Below are 19,828 nucleotides of genomic sequence, written 5' to 3'. Positions count from 1 at the left end.
TTCATTAGACCTTAGCTAGGACTCCTTTTTTTGGCAGTAGTGTATGTGCCTTAAAACAGCAAGCAGGAGGCTGTGAACACGTGCAGCTAAGGCATAAGAAGTTTTAAATAGAAGATTGAGATTAATCATCCAAAGCCCTGCTGCCATTCAGTCCTCTTCCCTCTGCTCTTTATCTTTCTTTTCATCCTACTTTTCCACGCTACCTTTAAATTCTCAACTCTGGTATGATACGCAGAAGTCTAGACTGTCAGATGTTTGTCAATGATCACCACGCTACGAGAGGGAAAGCTCTCCGAAATGGACACTCACACTCTATCCCTGTTAGTTAATCTTTCTCCTTAATTTTTGTTGTTTCCTTATTTTCAGAACATTTGGACCAATCAATCCAACCCTGGACTCTACTTACACTTTCCTGAAGAAATTCTTTTCTGAAGTTGCTGAAAAGTTTCCTGATCAATATCTACACTTAGGAGGAGATGAAGTTAGGGACACATGTTGGTATGATATGATAATGTTGCAACTTTGGCTCTTCACGAACTCCCCCTTTGCCCCAACCGTTTGTATTAATTTGCTTGATATCTTGCGAGTGGATATTCATACTCGATGGGTAAAGAAACGAAGTTGTATTCGGTCTCCACAGTTTCTTCTCCTCCGATTCCTTTCTCTGTATATATTGGATCCGTTTTGATCGATGAAATGTTCATTTCTGCCTTATTTTATGCTGTTTGAAGTGAGCATCATTTAGGCACCAGCAAAAGAAGGTTTTCATAACGCTTCATCAGAGATCAACCGTTGTCAATGCGATATACACATATGTGATTAAATTTGGTTCCTTTGTTCTTTATACTGACGTCTATTGTCACATTTTGTTATCATTTGCTAGGGCAAGTAATCCGAACATTACAACGTGGATGAAGAAAATGGGATATGGACAAAACTATTCTTTGCTGGAGCAGTATTATGAGCAACAGTAAGAACAAACCTTGGGCTATGTTTCCTTTTTATTTCTCATCTTGTAGACTATAAATTAAATCAGTTTATTTCAAAGGTGCTTGAATATCAATTTTCGCCTTTTTAAAGTCCGAGAAACGTGGGATAAAGCTCATTTGTCTTGTCAGTGGCTGCTGAAGATCAGAACTCCAATCAATCAAAAGATGTTTCGTCATTGCAACATTACGCAATATCTTTTTTAAATCAGTGTATAACGTTAAAGGCGCGCTCTGATTGACTACTCAGACTCCTTTGCTATTCACCTCTGAGCAACTCGCGCGGGATTTGCGCCCGAAAATATTGTGTTTTATCATTATGTCACCGTTTTAGTACATGCTGTTGGTGACTAGCGGTGGATATCATCCACTGTCAGCCAACTCGAGCGCTCCTCTTCGGTGAATAGTTGTTAAGTTATCACAAATTGAAACCTTAAACTTCATAAATGGCAATCACAAGGCTGTAGTAAAGCTAAATCTACCAATCACAACGCAGACATTGCTTGCAGCCCCCGGAATTTGGCGTAGGAGAGATCAGCGGTCGATAAAGATTTAAAGACATTCTGTGGAGACAAACGAAACTAGTTGGAAGAGCATACTAGCCAAAAAGTTTGTATTTTGTACATATGTATATTGGGGTTGAAAGACCTCTTAGTGAACCACCTGAAACTGGGTTGATCTTTCCTTTAATTTTCAGTCTGCTGTCGATCGTGGAGGGACTTGGTAAAAGTTATATTGTGTGGCAAGAAGTTGTGGATAATGACATTAAAGTACTCCCAGATACTGTGGTGAATATTTGGAAAGCGGGCTGGAAAAAGGAAATGGAAAAAGTCACAAAGAAGGGACTGAGAACAATTCTGTCGGCTTGTTGGTACCTGAACAGAATAAAATATAGAATTGACTGGGACAAGGTATTTAGGAGCATGATTCCATTTTTTTTTTCCTGGGAAACACAGCGGTCAATCGCCGGGCATGCGTAATAGATTGTTTTGGTTGGCCGCGCGCTAATTTTTCGCGCTAAGAGGTTATGGAAAATGCTAGAAAGAAACAGTGCCACGGAAATTGGAGTAGAGTTTTCTTTCTTCTTAAAAGATAATTCAGTTGCACGTACTGTGATACGTTACCATTTGGTTTTGACTTAGTTAATCGAGGGGATTGGTTATGAAGACCGGCGAACTTCAAAGGCGCATGTTATTGTTATGATTTTTCACTAGTCACGTGGCATTGACCTCGATTAACTATGGCTTTGAGCTGTACTAAAAGTGTTATAAGTTTTCAAAACATCGTTCGTGCAGGAGGGTTAGGTTTTTTGGTATTTCTCCTTACCTATTACAGAATACTTGAGGCCGTCTATTGGCGCCTGCAGCATTTGCACAAGCACACTCATTTGACCCTTAAGTTTTCGGCGGATTTTCTTTTTTCTTCCCTGGCGCTAGAGAAGACGGCAAGGAACGTAAAACGTTTATTATTAAATACTTTTTACAGGAGTTTCATGCATAACCCTTCATGCATAACCCAGGTTTAAGTAAATAGCAGAAATAAAGTGCTAAGGGCGCTTAGCACTTATAACCTGTACTTGAAGGTTGTGATAAAATATAGACAGCTCGGGGTTGAAGCGCATTCCACTATTTTCGTGATTGCAAACCAGTGTATCTATCGTCAGTGTAGTAATATGATTAGCAAGTTGAAAATCGAGGAGATATTTTTGAGAGAAACCACTGCGTTATATCGACGGGCGCGTTAGCAGTTAAGTAACAGCTTTTGTGAAAACTAGTTGTCGATCTGAAGCGTTGCAGGAAACATTCTCCATCACCAGTTTTTCTTGATTCTCTTTGCTTTTGCTTCGTTTTGTCTTGTTTATTCTTTTCCTTGTAAATTTTAAATTATTTTCTGTGGGATTGTTTTTGTAGTATTACACCTGTGAACCAACAGACTTCACTGGTAAGATAGATGTTTAAAACTTCTTTGGCTATGGAACTTGTTGTTCATATTTCATGTGGGTGTGTTGTTCTTGTTGTTTTCTCCTCTTAAAAATCGTTTTCTACGGGCATGAGAGCGTCAGTTTTCCTTTATCATAGAAAGTTAAGCCTTAATGGACCACTTTGTCAGACGTTTATGTAATCCAAACTACCCTGCTACTGCTGTTTTACTTAATCGACATTCAGTTAGTGGTTGGCTGATGGATGCCTCGCCATTCATTTCATCATCGCATGTGAGAACCTAGCGATTTCAACAAGACTATGGAGCTGTAGCTGTCTGTATCCCCACAGGCGGCCAAAGCTCTCTTTGAGAACCACACAAGGAACACAATTTGCATATCGATTTATAAGGATTTGTATGGGATTTTCTACAAGATATCCATAGAGATAGTCAAAAGTGAAAATATTAAATAAAACTAGCTTACCTTATTCCATACGTGTGTTGCTTGCTCCTGGTGTGTTGCTTGCTCCTCTTTAAGAAGAGAAAACCAGGATTAAGGTAAGCCACTTTTATTTATTATCACTTTTAACTATCTCTATGGATATCTTGTAGAAAATCCCATACAAATCCTTATAAATCGATATGCAAATTGTGTTCCTTGTGTGGTTTTCAAGGAGAGCTTGGGCCGCCTCCCCTCCTCCTTCTCTCAGGGTGTCAAATGATTATAGAATTAAAATTTTTTAATCGTGTTTTTGATTGGATATTTTTTTCCAGGTACTGAAGAACAAAAAGAGTTAGTGATAGGTGGTACTGGCTGTATGTGGGGAGAGTATGTTGATGGGGCCAATATACTACCAAGAACGTGGTGAGCTTTACCGTCTGACCTGCTAAATTACTTGCCAACAAAAGTCTTTTTCAGACATATGCTGGATCAAATTCCAGTATCTGAGCAACTGGGCACCTCTTCTCCCCTGACGCAACATTAACCCTAAGACTAGGTTTACACTAGGGGAAACTGTTCCGGATTCGTGATGAAACCGAAACGTTTTAGTACCGGATTGATTTTGCCGTTTACACGAAAGTGGATGAATCCGAAATAAAAACTCCCTGGTTTGGTCATGTCTCCAGAGATTTTAAATCCGGAATTTAAAGTGGGAACTTTAAATCCGATAACTTTTGAATCCGGAACGACACGCATTTTCTTTTCATATCCAACCAAAATTATTTTCATTCAACAACAATATTTCTTCAACTTCAATAGCTATATTTATTTTACTCAACAAAATTAATTGTTCAACTTCAGTCCAAACTTTTTACTCAACAAAAACAATTAGTCAACTTCTTCCATGCATAGTTATTTAATGACATACCTTCTATTATGACTAAGTGTTCGAAAGTTCCCGGACATTCAAAATGTCGTCATTCAACAAAATTCTCCGCCCCTGCCCGCGAACTACCCCCCAAACATGAAACCCATTCCTTCCAATACGAAGATTATGGTTCATTTGTTTCTCCTGTTTACCTTTGAGGCGCCGTGAATGATTTGTTGCAACTGCGGGCCTCTCTTTTCCCTTGTGAAAAGAAGACGAAGAAGAAGGAACCGGGGTGGCTGTGGCGGGAAAAGATGGAACGATGCCCGAGGCGATAGAATTTGTCATCTCTCGGCTCGCAGATCCGGCTGAACTTGCCATAAGGTCGCGCGTTCTCATTAACAACGAGGTATTACTTCCCGAACGTTGAAGAGCGATCTCATTTCGAACACATTCTCTCACAATTTGTGTCAATTCTTTCCTAACATCACGCCCTGATCCGTCTTCCGACTCCATCTCTATTCATGAGCATTAATGGTCGGGGCACTGGGTCCGCAATACAGCGTATTTAACTGGGGACTGGACGGGGATTTTGTTGAATGACGATATTTTGAATGTCCGGGAACTTTCGAACACTTAGTCATAACAGAAGGTATGTCATTAAATAACTATGCATGGTAGAAGTTGAATAACTGTTTTTGTTGAGTAAAAAGTTTGGACTGAAGTTGAACAATTAATTTTGTTGAGTAAAATATATATAGCTATTGAAGTTGAAGAAATATTGTTTTTGAATGAAAATAATTTTGGTTGAATATGAAAAGAAAATGCGTGTCGTTGAACATAAATATAAAATGTTGAATATAACTGTAAACTGCTGAATAAAAATATATTTTGTATTAGCATAAATATTAGTTGTTGAATAAAAAATATGCAAGTTGTTGAATGTTGCAACATTTGGCTAACCATATCCGGTTGTGCGTGTTGAACATAAATATAAAATGTTGAATATAACTGTAAACTGTTGAATAGAAATATGCAAGTTGTTGAATTTTGCAACATTTGGCTAACCATATCCGGTTGCCTAATCTTGTTGCAGGTACAGGCGATAAATTTTGTCACGTGTACCGCAGTATTTCTGAGGAAACGCAAATTATTATTGCAAGGAAGTTTTACGACAGCCACACTTAATCGCCGACGACGTAGATGGCTTGGCATCTGTCCAGCTCAAATTTGCCTCGGTGACATCTGGATCTACTCTAGCCTTTTTTGGGGGAGGCATTTCACTTTGTCGATCGAACGACGAAACAACACTGGGCCTGGTAACCATTCCATTTCGAATGTTCCCGGAGTTGTCTTTGTGTGTAAACGGTCAGGAATCCGAATATCCTTTCAGTGTTAACGCCTACGAATCCGAATACTCCAAAATTGATGAATCCGGAAACAATTACGAATCTGGAAAACTCTCCTCTAGTGTAAACCTAGTATAAGTTGTTATCAGTTAACTGTTGTTGGGTCAGGGGAGGGGTGTGTACGCACTTGGTCAAATACTAACAACTCAGGTCATCCAATCTGTTCTTTATTTTCCATAACGTGCTGGCGTTCTTTGCATAAAGTTCTACATTTTGATGAAATCACTCTCAATTTAAATGGTAAAAAGTGTTCTTTATAAGCTGAACATTTGCATTCCTCAGGTTTAAATCAGAATGAAAACTCAATTGGTTTTATGCTTTAACTGTATTTTTCTTTTTTTTTTTTTAATTTTGTTATTCATTGTTTTGTTGTTATTGTTATCGCTAGTGTTATTATTATTGTTCCTAGTACATTTTTTTAATATGTTTTTTTTTTATTTGTTTTCATCGTCTCTGTAATATGGAAACAATTTTTAGTATAAACCTTTATTATGCATTCGTCGCCGTGACTTAGATAGTTTTCTTGCTGTACATCCCAGGCCCCGCGCTCTTGCAGTAGGAGAGAGACTGTGGAGTAGTAAGGATACGACAGACTTGAATGACGCTGAAATGCGACTCTGGGAGCACAGGTGTCGTTACGTCAGGTACCGATTACATTATCTAAGTGGCAAGCTCTTTAAAAGCTTTCCTATTCTCATTTCAGAAACGCACTCTTAAAGCTCTTTTTTTTTCTTGTAAGTCGGGATACATTTGATTCAGGCCACGACCCCACTAACACGTTTATAAGTTTCCTTTTACCTCTCAAGCCAAAACGAAGCAAAATATTTTCACCTACACAAGCGTTTTTGTTTTGCTCTCAATTGTTACTGTCAACAAAAAGGTCACACGGCAATAATGCTTTGGAAATGAGTCAGAAAGTGTGGGCCTAGTTCACGAATCTGTAATAGCCGTTTAGCTCCGACCTGATTCACTCGACGTGGGTTGCGCTACAGATACCTAGCTACTCTGAGTGCTACAATACTGTATTTCAAGAAGGGTGGATAGGATTTCCTCAAACGATCTTTCAGGTTGCACAGTATTGATTACTTTTCTTTGTATATTCTTCCTTTTTTCATAGACGTGGAATACCGGCAGAGCCTGGGGTGAGGTCTCAGTATTGCAGATATGAATGGGGGGTTTAGTTATGTGGTGACTCAACGACAAACTTGTTCCCAGTCGCCACTTATTTGTTTGAATTACAAAGTGAGAGAGGCTAGGTCCGAGAAGATTTCGTTTTTTCTTTATTTGTATAGGGTATAGGAGTTCAATGTATAATGTAGTTCTGTTCGTTTGCGTCAAAAGCTCTTTAAGGTATATTCACCTGTGTCTGTTCAACGAAATTTTAGGGATTTCACCCGCAGGCGTGACACGTCGGAAATTACTGTTAGAGCTTCAAACAAGGACAAATTGAAATAAATATATAGATATTCAGTCGGTTTGAGGGTTTATAAAGTTTTTTGTTTTCTCAAGGATAAAAATCAGTTTAAATGGGCACTTAAAAGGCAAGTAGAAAGACGATTTCACCATTAATAGTGAACGCTTGTGTTAGTTGGTGTCTGAAATGAACGCAAGCTGAAGAACTTACTATCCAGTAGTAGAAATTAACGCGAAAGAGGTGCTTAAATTTGTCAAATGGGAAAAACGAACGCAAATAAGGCAAAGAAAGAGTAAAATTGGCATGTTAAATTCTCGCGACTTAGAATGAAGTGAAACTGCCAAATTGACGTTGATTCCGTGAAAAGGTACTTTCGGCATCGAGGTAATACTAAACAGTTTTTGGAGTAAATTATGGTTCAGTTTAAAGCTAATTCCATATGAACTCATAGTAACTATAAGAAACGACCAAACAACCCAGTGGGTCTTCTCTGCTCGGGGGGAAGGGAGGGGGCGTTTAGTCAATAAAACGAAACACGATAGAAAACAGCGCAATAGAAACGAAACACTAAAATGACGTGACAATATTTAATTGCAATGAGCAGTTTGACCACATTTTATTCTAAAACGACTCTGCACAGATAAGACTTAATTCCAAGGCTAAAATCTGCCAATAACACTACGAAAAAGGACAGCCAACCAGCTGCAATTCTAACTTCTATTTGCAGCTTCGCCAAAGGGAATAATAATTGTAATGCGCAAACAATGTTCGGTGTCGAGGTACCTTAATAAGTAAAACCCAAAAAACCCTTCACAATTTACAATAAATTATGGTAACAGCAGCTACGAACTAATGTATTTCTGTCTTCTCTGAACATATCGTGTGGCATAAAAAGCAAAAACTCAAATTTTCAAATGGATATTAAATGGAAAAGCGGTAACAAAGTGTTATGAAACAAGATCCGCAATTAATCCATCATGCGCGTTCTACTGCTTCATCGGCCGTACGGGTGAAATCCACGGGATGGAGCAGTCCCCCTACCAAACGATTCCCCGTATGCCGGGGCTCCAGCCCCTGTGTAACCAGGGGGCTCGGCAGAGCCGTAAGCACCAAAGCTACTTTCAGAGGAGTATGAAGTCCGTGTTGGGCCGTACTGTAACTCTTGCTGTTGCTGGTAGTTACCAAGGCCTACATATAAAACAACAGCTTTAAGTTAAGGGAAGTGTACAGAAATTATCTGTGCTTGAGTTGAAAACGAGGGGAAAAGCAATTAAAATTAAAACGGAAACGAGATTCTTTCTTTCCTTTCCCCATTTCGCATCCAGTTATCTCTGATTCTGGGTAGAAATGTCGTTCCAAATGTAATCGCGCTACTATGGACAACTAGGTCTCCCTTTACAAGATCTAAGAAACTACAGCATACATCTTAGCACAAACAATGAATCGTCTAGAGTGGCTCAATAACATCGGGCCGCTGATATATTTTAAAAATCTGCAGTAACATTTGAGGGACATAGCGAGGGAGTCAACTATTATCCCAAAATTCATTTCTTCTTGGTAAGGACTTCCACTAGGTCGTAATGTTTTTTTTTTTTTTTTCGGGGGGGGGGGGGGGCACACAGCTTGTTACTGTATACACCATTACTTTTTTCTACAGTAATATTGCGGTCCACACCATAGTGTCCCCCCTTCCCACCCCTCCTCCCTGGCCATAAAGTAAGTCACTTATACCGTATGCAGAGTAGTCTGGTGCCACCGCGCTGTCGACATGAGGGGCTCCAGCCCCTGCACCAGGCTGCCCAGCTTGGGATGCCTGCATCCGGCCATAGTCAGGATACCCTCCTGGTGCCCCTGCTCCTGATACTGATGGTTGTTGGCTAGCCACACCAGCTGCACCACCGTATCCAGTTCCATAACCTTGAGATAACAAAAAACAGTTTATACAACAAGGGGCAAAGGGATGCAGGCAACACCACTCCCCCCTTGTTTTGCGCCAGTTCATTCCAGCCCATGATACAGATAAAACTCCTGTCACTTCATCCATTCTGTTAGATATTCAAAACAACAGGGTGACATTATTCTCTACCTGCAGCGGAACCTCGACCAAACATAGCAGCTGCTGCAGCATTTGGATCATATGCTGTTGGTACACCAGGTGCTGTTGTACCTATCACAACCAAAACAACTGTAAGACACAAGTTGCTTTGAAGAACACAATATCACTACAACTAACTCTATTCTACTTAATGAAAATACTATATTCTCCTTGGAGTTCTATAACTTCAAGGAAGGGAACAAGGATGGTTTGCAACTGAGATGATTGACAAAGATTGAAAATTTAAAACTGCCTCCCAGTTAGCTCAGTGGATAGAGCGCTGGACTGTTGTGCGGGAGGTCGAGGGTTCGAGCCTCAGCCGGACCAACACTCAAGGTCTTAAAATAATTGAGAAGAATTTGCTACCTTTCTATAACATCAAGAAATGGTTCGATATTCTAGTCTTCTCGGATAGGGACGAATAAATGGAGGTCCCGTCTCCTGCAGGGTTGGGGTAGGAGACGTTAATTTCCCACACACGAGATTACTGTGTGATGGATGTCCTCCCCTGGGGTGGGATGGGTGGGAAGGTGAGATCGATAGACTGAAGCAGCTGCCAGAGGCACCTGATATGCTGACGTCTGTTCTCAACCTTACACTGCACCCGTAATTCAGCCTCTGGGCTGCAAGTGGTCAGATATAAACTATATTACTATTACTATATTACTAAAATTCTAGGATGGCTGATGAACTGTTGGGACTTACCATATCCATATGCAGGAGATGGGCCTGGTGCTGCAGCAAAACCAGAGGCAGCAGCCCCTGCACCGGGACCCATGGCACCATAGGGAGGAAAACCACGCCCCATCCCAATTGGATGTTGCATGCCATATGGACCTGAAAAAATGACACCCAACACAAACACTTGTAACAACATGTACTTGACAGAGTTTTTATACCTCAGAGTAACTTTGAACTTATCAAAGCTGTAGCTGCAAGGCCATAATAACCCCTACTAACTGCAAATTTATCTTACTCTATTCCTAGTCTGTCTCACAATAAAGTAAAATTGAGTACTGAAACTTTTATTTTATTAACACTGAAGTAAAGAAAAATCAAAAACAAGAAACAAAAGAAACAGATGAGAATAATAATTGTTACTCTGCCAATCTGGTTTGAAAATTATTTCATTGTGGAGAGCCTTGCTTTCACAAATACACTTGTGTATATTGATAGTTCTACCAGTAAAAACTTAGAACAAAAAAAAATATTCATTTAATGGTGTATTGTGACTGTACAGGTGAGAGAAGTCCGAAGGACTGTTGGAAACAGTTGTGACTGGCATTTTTGACAACCTTAGCAGAAGTCATCATCATAGTTGACACTTATAAACTATGGTACCTGTTTGTGCATATGCAGCTGCACCATATCCAGGATGGCCCCCATGCTGCTGTTGATAGCCAGCCATACCCTGCATGGGTCCCATTGCCTTGGAATCACGCTTTTCTGCCCTCTTCACCTCCACCTGAAATGAACAAGTAACAACAAAATTATAACAAAGTTATGGACTTGGAAAATTACAGTTGGTTGTACTGACTGGCCAGTGTGCCAAATACTGTTACCAGGGTCAGCTGAACAAAACGGGCCAATCCAATTAAAGGAATTAAAGAGTGAACTAAGTCAAATATTTCTTGTCATTTTGGCCCTGAGATCCAATTGAATTTACCTGGAATTCTATATTTCCAATGTGATTGTTTTATTGTTTTCAAGAGATCCAAGTAACAGCAGTGGCACTACAAAAAATATTTCCAAAATTACACTTATGTACTATCACTAAAACTGCTATTTGTAATTTAGCCAAGGAAATATTATGTGGTTACATGACCTGATTACTGTAAAAACGTTAAAAAAATTACATTTTAGTTTCTTCTAATCAATACCCAGTATCCGAAATTATCATTCAAGACCCAAATGCCAAAACTAAGAGTTGTGTAACTATCTAACCCAAACCTTCAGTTTAAGTGTGTACAAGTAAAAGATGAAGTTTCTAATTCAAGGAAGCAGCCAGGAACTTCCATGATAGCTACAAAATGAGGTAACAAACAAGTAAAACTTGTGCATCAACTTAGTTGGGTGTTAAGTCTGCAAGAATCATGCAGGACCTCAGACATAGTTACTTTTGTCAGCATCATGTTTCATCAATAAGTGAAAGAATACAAAGATACAAAGAAAGCACTGCAAGTAGTAGTGCACATGAAGAGTAACTACATTCAATACACATTAAGAATAACTACAAAAAGATGATCATGACCCAGAACATCAGCCTTGAAAGGTGTAATATAACTGTAGACTTTTTAAGCCTGATAAATCCAAATGGAACAAGATTTCTTCTTAATTATCTTTCATAAATTTTTTGACTAAGATTCTGAACAACCTTTTAGTAGACTGCTCCTGCTGACACATTTTTGTACACATCTCAGAAACAATAGCAAAAAAAAATTTTGAATACAGTCACAACCACTCAAGTGAGGTAACTGAGAGAAAGATGTGTCTTTGGATCACACAATCTTATTTCAAAAGAACAGTATGCAAGACAAATGAGTTTAGAGATATATCCAACAAGTTATTTATTTAGTCAAACATGACACAGAGTGTATGATGCTGAACCAAACCTATTGTGACTATTTCCCCATAACTAGAAAATAGTTGGAGAGAAAGAAGAGATGAGAAGGAAACAGACTCAGTGGTAAAAAAAAATTAATAACTCATAAGTAATTCAAAATTTACATAAACATTGCAGTACTCAGAAACAAGTTTCCTTCCAAAAATTATTGAAGCTGGAAAAAAATTAAATCAAAGTCATCTCTAGATTATTTAGGTTGAACTAGATTGTCCTGTGGATAAAGCTTAATGAAAAAAAAGTTTAAAAAATGCGTTTATGGGATACAGTAGCTTTGCCTCAGTGTAGCAAAATCATAGTAGATTATTGCCTAAGTAAACTGTGGAAAATATTCATAATACCCAAACGGGGAACACAGAGTGAAAATACTTGTAAACATAAGCATAGAAGTGTTAAACAAGTGTTGAAGTGTCGTGCACCTAACTTGCTAGCATAAAAAATCTATTTATTTGACTTTGTCCTGCCAGAATTTCATCACACTGACATGATTTCTTAATGTACCTTTTAAGTCAAGTAGTTTTACATGTAATGCAGGTGAGTAACCAAATAGGAATGTTAGATTCCAATTGAACTAGCAAGATTACCTTGACACACTTAGAAATAATTATTAATTTAAAGACTTATTGTAGTTGAACATCAAGTCTCATTCACAAAGACCATTGATAAAACTGAAAAGTACAAAAAGTAAAGAATTTGTGAAAATTGCAAATGGAGACTTGTTCACAAAAACCTATCTCTTCTCAGCACAGCTTTGCGGCAACATTTGGCAGCAGTTCTCTGTTAATAATATTCGGAAGTTGTCTCTAACAGCAACTTTTCAGGAAAGGCCACAGCACGAAATAATTCTCTATGGAAGAACCACCAGTTCAACCATACATTGTGCTGTGTAGAGGAATGGATAGCTTTCCCCCATAAAACAACCTCATTCAGTAACAATAACTATTGTTCTTTCTCACATGTATATCCAGAGGCAAGGAAACATGAACATGTATCACATGTTCATAACTCAGTGATTTATTAAACCACGAGCCCTTGTTGAGAGCTTTGTAGGGCAGTAAAGACATGCTTTGGTGGTCATTTCTATTGAGGAGGGTTCAAATGAGAGTGAATGCAAGAATGATCTGTGGCTATTGTAGACAAGCAGCCATAAGTGAAGTTTAAACTAAGCATAATAGGCAAGGAACTGTGAACAACCAATATCAGTGATCATGAAATTTGTTTACATCAAAATTCTTAGGAACATCCTTTTCCCTAAAGATGCACATGGAGTTGCAGAAGAACTCACAACCAACAAATCTTAAATCTTTCTTATAACCATTTCCAATACTCAATCACTGCTTACTAAACTTGACCATGGAGTATTTAAAAGAAGACAATAGCCCCCCTTCTCCCTTATACAAAACACATTATATATATATTTAAGTAACTAAACAATAACTACACCGTTTTTCCATTGATTTGGTGATAATGAATATTGGCGGTCTTCTCAACTGGTAGGCTTGAATCAAACGTTACAAAACCAAAGCCTAATATAGTATAATATAATATCATAAAATAAGTTAATTCCTGAATAGTACAGACAGTGACAACTTCACACAGCAAAACAAAACAAACATGCATGTAACAAAACACAGCCAGTAATCAAAATTCTCCTGATCATGCAGCAGAATGTACTGACAGTGACCAATACACTGTATGTACAGCTGCAGACCACTTGGGATGTAAATAGCTCTGTGTAGCTGCTGCAAGTCTTTCATAGATGTTGTGTTGAGCTGATAAACACTGGCTGTGAAGGAACCTCCATCATGAAAACAATGGCAACTTTAACATCAAACATCACACCCACAACAGAGACAGCAACATATACACGCAAATACTAATCACAGGTTGCTCAAGTGAATTGACGCTCACACAAACTAGAGGATGAACATAGTTTACAATCTGGTACAGGGTCACGATAACACTAGATTTTCCCAGTTTTATTTAAGTACTGTAAACTTCAATATAATAGTTTTACCTATCAATAATTAAACTATTTTAATTCATTATGCCAAATTTATAAATGATCGTATAAAAATTTATCTCAAATCCAAGTTTTAAATAGTCTGAGTAATAAAAGTAATTCTCCCTTTAGAGTAAAAAGAACAGTGACTAGCAAATTTTATTTCCTTAATTATTGTAGTCTAGAGTAAAACTCTTATGATAGGTTTCATTTCAAACCTGCATCTATAATAAGAATCAATAAAATAGGAATTTATTCATTTGTAAAAGTATAGAATAATGAAATAAATTTAACTCTTGTGGTATCTGACCCTGCTTGTCAAACACACACTTGTTACAATACACCACTTAACAAAACTAAATACAGCACTAACAAGTAAATATAGATTGAAATACATAGTTGTACCTAAAGTAGAAATAATTAAATAAATAACATTAGTATATGAAGAAAACCCACTCCAAATGTGCTAATTTAAACAGTGCTGCAGCAACCTTATTGTAACTTTAGTTTCCCATAAGTCCCTTCAAAACATTCCAGCACACCCTTAAGCATTGCAACAAATACATGAGTGATGCCAATTGAGCTCAAGTACTCTAGGAGGTACAGAGTATGTAAAATTATAACTTTGGTACTTGAGAAGTCTCAGTTACAGGCAGTCAATTAAATAAGAAAGATACTGCCGGAACAAATCCAGAAGTTCAACACACACAAATATAGTTGAAGAACCACAATCTTTTTTGTTCAAATAATGGGGGAATGTGACGACTCATGCCAGTAGAATAGCAAGCACAAGTTTACAATGCTTTTTGGGTCAGTGCACGAAGCAATGAGTTTGCAATCTGTGTATTGGCATGGTAAAAGCATCAATTGAAACAGTTTCATTTCTCATGATACATATCAAATGTCAGTGCAAATAAAATATGGAACAAAATGACATTTTGGATGTATGTAAGTTCAAAATGTACAAACCATCAGTCCAGACAGTAGTGTTCATTGTTCTGGGTATAGACATAAGCAGTTAAATTTGTCTTTCTGGATATACCAGGATTGAAAAAAGCACTGGATTATGACAAAGGAGCCAGCACATTCCCGCATTATTTTCTTTATTAATCTGAGATATAGGGTAGAGAGCAAAATTTGACCAAAAAATTACCTCTCATCCTTTTTGTTCCATCTGGCTGATTGTGTTCATACATCAAGTTTACATGTATTACCTTGAAAGAAATAGCAATGAAGATTTAGCAATTATACTTCAAAACTTCTCTCAAAAGTAAGCCTTCTACAAAAGATTGGCAATACTGAAGTTGATTCCATCAGAGTATTATGAACTGAACTCTTCATTGGATTGTGTATTCTGTTCATCCAAACAGAAGTTCCTGAAAGGGATTATTGTTGGTGATGAGGACCGGATGCCATAATGCATATCCTGCATTCTGTTTTCCACACATTTCCTAAGTTGCTGATAAGGAGAATTTCTTGAACATTCAAGAGCTTCTTTAGTATTTGATCATTTTCTTTCTTCTCATGCCCTTCATGTGTGATTCAGGGATGATAATGTAAGGAGAAATTAGATTTCTGTCACTCTTAGGAGTCAATGGGTTAATCAAAGTTATCATTACAGTTAACAACTGCTAGTTAAGAGGAGCTGCAACACTGAATTTAAGAAATAACTGGGTTTATAAATCTGTACCCTTAAATCCACAACCAGGTACTGTAGTAAATAGCAGTTTTGACAAACCTGAGAACTGTATTCAATAGGTATTTTGCTTTTTGCCTTGTTTGACACCCTGAACACCAAAGACTTGTGACAGAGCAACACTTATCAAGGCAATATACTTTTAATTTTTTTTTGCCTTTAGCACATTATCCCTTGGAAAACTCCTTTCAGCTCACTCTGGTTTAGTGTTGGTACAAGCAGTTGGGGCAAAGGAAGGAAAGTTTTATATTCTCTCTGCCCTACTATCTAATTTAAACCACTATGCCCCAACATCAGAATACACAATTTCCATACTGTTCTCTTCACATTTCCCGTGGTAACAATGAGGAGAGCCTCTTTAACTGGCAATCACCTCATTCACTCTCAGGACTTAAATGTTGGACTCAGCAAGGACACTTGACAAAGAAATTGGCTGCTAGTTACTCTAAGGGTTTAAAAAGTGAAAACAATTCAGAGGAAGTTAATCTCATGACAATTGAATCTGCTTTGAGAGAACCAACAAGAAAATAGTTCTTGATGTCATAAAGAGACATTGTCTTTTTCACTCATAAAAATTAAAAGGTTAATTTCACGAGTATTCATTTACCTTGCCATAAGCAGAAAAATAGTTGCTTAGGTCATCTTCTGTGGTTCCATTGGCAATTCCTCCAACAAAAATCTTCATTTCATTATTGTCTCTCTGAGGGTAAACAATAATTATTACTGACACATTCATGAGAATTTAAGATCTCAGATGTACAGAGAATCTTTAAAATTGAGATCAAGGGGAAAAAATTATGGCTCTATGACGGGCCCTAGATAAAGTGGTAACACAAAAATGATTTGAACTAAGTTATTGAAATATTTATTACAAGAAAAATAAATTTTTGTCGGAGAAGTATTGACAGGAAAAGTAAGTTTTCAAAGGGTTCTTAATTATTGCAACAAAGTAACTCAATATTATGACTGTAATTGATAGTCTTTTGTTGGATATTCCAAGTAATGTTAAATCTGGTTTCCACGTTATCACTTGGACTATTACAATTGTGTCATAAAGCAGAGGAAATGGGAAAATCATAAGAAAACCAGGCCTCAATCAACTGACCAAAAAAAAAAAAAAAAAATCACAAGTTTTTTGCTCTTGCCAATTTGTTTTAATTGCAATTCTGGTGGCTGCAACAGGTATGTTTGTTTTTTCTGTAACTGACTTATTTTTAGTAAGTTACATTGTTCATCCTCCTTCAAGGAACATCAAGCATTAGTTAAGTGACAAGTTAATTATGAACCAGACTAAAACAGATTGAAACCTTTATCTACGAAATTAAATTTAACCTACACTTGGCTGGACTGAGACTGATCCTGCCTGCCCGGGACCACGAGGTACTGCTTGCTTAGGATCGATCTGATAATAAAAACAATAACTGTTAAAATAAGGTGATACCTTCAATTGCGAACTGGAAAAAAAAAAATTTAAAACATGAAGATGTATACTACAGAGTTTTGGGACAAATTGTAAATGCTTTCAAATTATTCTACCTCATTTTTCACAAACAACATCCAAACCTGTCCATTTTCTGAACAAGCCAGTCTCGCTACCCAACAGACAATAAATTTATGCTATACAGCACCATTGTGTAATTTCAAAGCAGTTCACTTAATAATCTTACGAAGGAATATGAACAGTTTTAAAAAAAATAAACCCTCAAGCACAGTCTTCCCGTCATTGTTGATAACATCTCTCTCTGGCTCACTCTCCTTCCTCATAAGAGGCCTTACCAACATACGTACATGTATACTGAGAGAAAAATCTTGTATCAACTCCTGGTCATCCGATATCACTCTACATAAAAATCTCAGTTTGCAAACAACAAAAAATTACCGTTTTCTTGTCCACAACATGTGGTACCGGATGACCGAGAACCTTCTGTACTGAATTTGGATCTTGAAATGTCACAAATCCAAAGCCCCTTTTTGACAGAAAACACAATGTTCGATATGTAATACCACCACTACAAATACAATGTGATTACTCAATTTTTACCACCTTAAGGACTTACTTCAAATTCAATTAATAACATAAAACACTCATTAGGATACTTTTGCTTGTATTAGCCCCAAAGACAATTGCTTTTGTAATATAAGATCAGCAAGCCCACAAAACAAAACTAAGTAGTAAAAAATGGAGCTTGTCTAGGAGTAATATACATTGTAGTAGCACAGTACAATAGGATTGGTCTAGTAGTTAATTTTGTCAAGTCTAATGCTTTTGCAAATTTTAAAAAATATGGTATGTGTAAATCTAAGACTGGCATTACTCACTTAACAGACTAAGGCAAAAATGATTAATAATTCAGTACAGGCAAGGGGGCAGGGGGTATGGGGCAAGGGTGTGATTTTTCTAAGGTTAAGAACTAATTTGAGAATTTATACCATTCAAGTATGAGGATGGATCAACAAAGAACAAATAGGTAGCATAACAATTAAAAACAGGGTATGTTGTTTAATCCAAACCACACAAATCTATGACAGGATTTTTATACTCTGTCATTCATTGCAATTTCCAAAATGATTTAAAACAAACTGATAAAGCGATTGATACTTATTTTTCACTGTTTTGATCGCTAAAAAAAACATTAAAAAATACATCTGGGCAAGTGAAAAAAAGCTTGCCTTTCAAACAGGATAATGACGGTGACATGAATTTGAGAACGTTTTTCTTTCTACTAGTGAAAAGAAGATACTTTCACTCCCAAGAGGAGTTAGAATGTATTTAAAGAAAACCACACCAACACATGGAGGCTACAATGGTAACTTTACGACAGTACCTTGGTTTTTTTGTCACTGTGTCTTTCATTACAACAACATCTGTCACTTCGCCAAACGACGAAAAATAATTCTTCAGTGATTCTGCGTAAGAAATAGTATTGGGTACATAATTAGAAAAGTGCAAATAACTCCTTCATTGAAGTTCAACGTGGTTTACAAAATAAAATGTAGAAGATCAAAAATTTTGGCGGGAGTCGGTAAAATTTAGGCTTAGCGGCTGCATCCCTGATAGCTATGATTAAGGCATACCTTGAGTCGTCTCGTGTGATAACCCACCGACGAAGAGTTTCCTTTAAGGAAAAGAAAACAATATCTGAGATTACAGCTTAAAATAGCGAGATCCAACGTGGTGGATAAGCTTCTGCATGCACGCCAAACTTAGAACTTCCATCCAGAGCATTGGTGTTTCCTAAACAAAATAATGGGCAAAACCTACCCAATGTCGTCTCCTAATGTACCTCCTCTAACCATTTTGCATAAAATGCAGGGTTAAAACTCCTATAGTAGAAGGTTTTTTTTCCTCTCAGTAAATGTGGTGTCTTCTCCAACGATAAAGCGGTAATAAGACTATCCCGGATGTACCCAATAGAGTTTACCGCAGGGTCTCTCGGGAACGTTAGACAATTCAACAACTCACACAAAACTAGTGTAAGTAATATACTAATCAGATACAATGAAATATATGAAGTTCATATATTTTGAACTGCGGTATTAGACACGTATGATGCACGATCCTCGCAGTAGATAGCGCTATTTAAGCAATAGCGAAAATCAGACCTGAAAAAAATCAGGCCTGTACGGGATTCGAACCACTGACCGCTGCGATACTAGTGCAGCGCTCTACCAATTGAGCGAACAAGCCAACTGGGAGCAGGCCGTTAAGTTGATTCGTAAATATATGAACTTCATATATTTCATTGTACCTGATTTATCACTTTCACGGGTTTATTACGATTCAACTTAACGGCCTGCTCCCAGTTGGCTTGTTAGCTCAATTAGTAGAGCGCTGCACTAGTATCGCAGCGGTCAGTGGTTCGAATCCCGCACAGGCCCGATTTTTTTTCAGGTCTGATTTTCGCTATTGCTTAAATAGCGCTATCTACTGCGAGGATCGTGCATCATACGTATCTAATACCGCAGTTCAAAATATATGAACTTCATATATTTCATTGTATCTGATTTATCACTTTCACGGGTTTATTACGAATCAACTTAACGGCCTGCCCCCAGTTGGCTTGTTTGCTCAATTGGTAGAGCGCTGCTCTAGTATCGCAGCGGTCAGTGGTTCGAATCCCGTACAGGCCTGATTTTTTTCGGGTCTGATTTTCGCTATTGCTTAAATAGCGCTATCTACTGCGAGGATCGTGCATCATACGTATCTAATACCGCAGTTCAAAATATATGAACTTCAAATATTTCATTGTATCTGATTTATCACTTTCACGGGTTTATTACGAATCAACTTAACGGCCTGCTCTCAGTTGGCTTGTTAGCTCAATTGGTAGAGCGCTGCACTAGTATCGCAGCGGTCAGTGGTTCGAATCCCGTAC

At 37.7% G+C, this 19,828-nt stretch overlaps 2 protein-coding genes and 1 pseudogene across 4 annotated transcripts in view; 1 reads left to right on the top strand and 2 right to left on the bottom strand.

The window, feature by feature from the left end:
* The window catches only part of LOC148736186 (uncharacterized), a 300,358-nt pseudogene extending 296,934 nt beyond the window's left edge, over positions 1-3,424 (bottom strand). Inside the window, exon 1 of the transcript XR_015998481.1 lies at positions 3,391-3,424. The product of XR_015998481.1 is annotated as an uncharacterized LOC148736186 (transcript). The remainder of the gene's footprint in view (positions 1-3,390) is intronic.
* Positions 1-7,100, top strand: part of LOC111331719 (beta-hexosaminidase subunit beta) — a 13,750-nt gene extending 6,650 nt beyond the window's left edge. The window contains exons 8-15 of one of the 2 annotated variants that reach the window (XR_015998480.1): positions 367-498; positions 884-970; positions 1,684-1,897; positions 2,897-2,927; positions 3,681-3,771; positions 5,313-5,535; positions 6,165-6,269; positions 6,743-6,778. Coding sequence is in view for 1 of the 2 variants with exons in the window: in XM_088752356.1 (XP_088608482.1) it covers positions 367-498; positions 884-970; positions 1,684-1,897; positions 2,897-2,927; positions 3,681-3,771; positions 6,165-6,269; positions 6,743-6,806 (724 nt within the window). In the remaining variant the exon portion in view is untranslated. Of the gene's footprint in view, positions 1-366; positions 499-883; positions 971-1,683; positions 1,898-2,896; positions 2,928-3,680; positions 3,772-5,312; positions 5,536-6,164; positions 6,270-6,742 lie in introns of both variants that reach the window. The other variant, XM_088752356.1, reaches the window with a different exon arrangement.
* A 512-nt stretch (positions 7,101-7,612) lies between these two features.
* On the bottom strand, positions 7,613-18,872 carry LOC111331764 (DAZ-associated protein 1). Its single transcript, XM_088752359.1, has 13 exons — positions 18,715-18,872; positions 18,528-18,568; positions 18,278-18,359; positions 17,332-17,419; positions 16,789-16,854; positions 16,060-16,152; positions 14,910-14,970; positions 13,198-13,280; positions 10,476-10,599; positions 9,840-9,971; positions 9,126-9,206; positions 8,771-8,956; positions 7,613-8,227 (listed from the first exon to the last, which is right to left on the bottom strand). Exons 1-13 carry the CDS (start codon positions 18,747-18,749, stop codon positions 8,034-8,036), a joined length of 1,266 nt encoding a protein of 421 aa, XP_088608485.1. The 5' UTR covers positions 18,750-18,872; the 3' UTR covers positions 7,613-8,033.
* Positions 18,873-19,828: the final 956 nt, after the last annotated feature.

The sequence above is a fragment of the Stylophora pistillata genome, chromosome 3, assembly GCF_964205215.1.
Source record: "Stylophora pistillata chromosome 3, jaStyPist1.2, whole genome shotgun sequence".
NCBI classification, from domain to species: domain Eukaryota; kingdom Metazoa; phylum Cnidaria; class Anthozoa; order Scleractinia; family Pocilloporidae; genus Stylophora; species Stylophora pistillata.
This window is presented reverse-complemented; position numbering and strand designations above follow the sequence as displayed.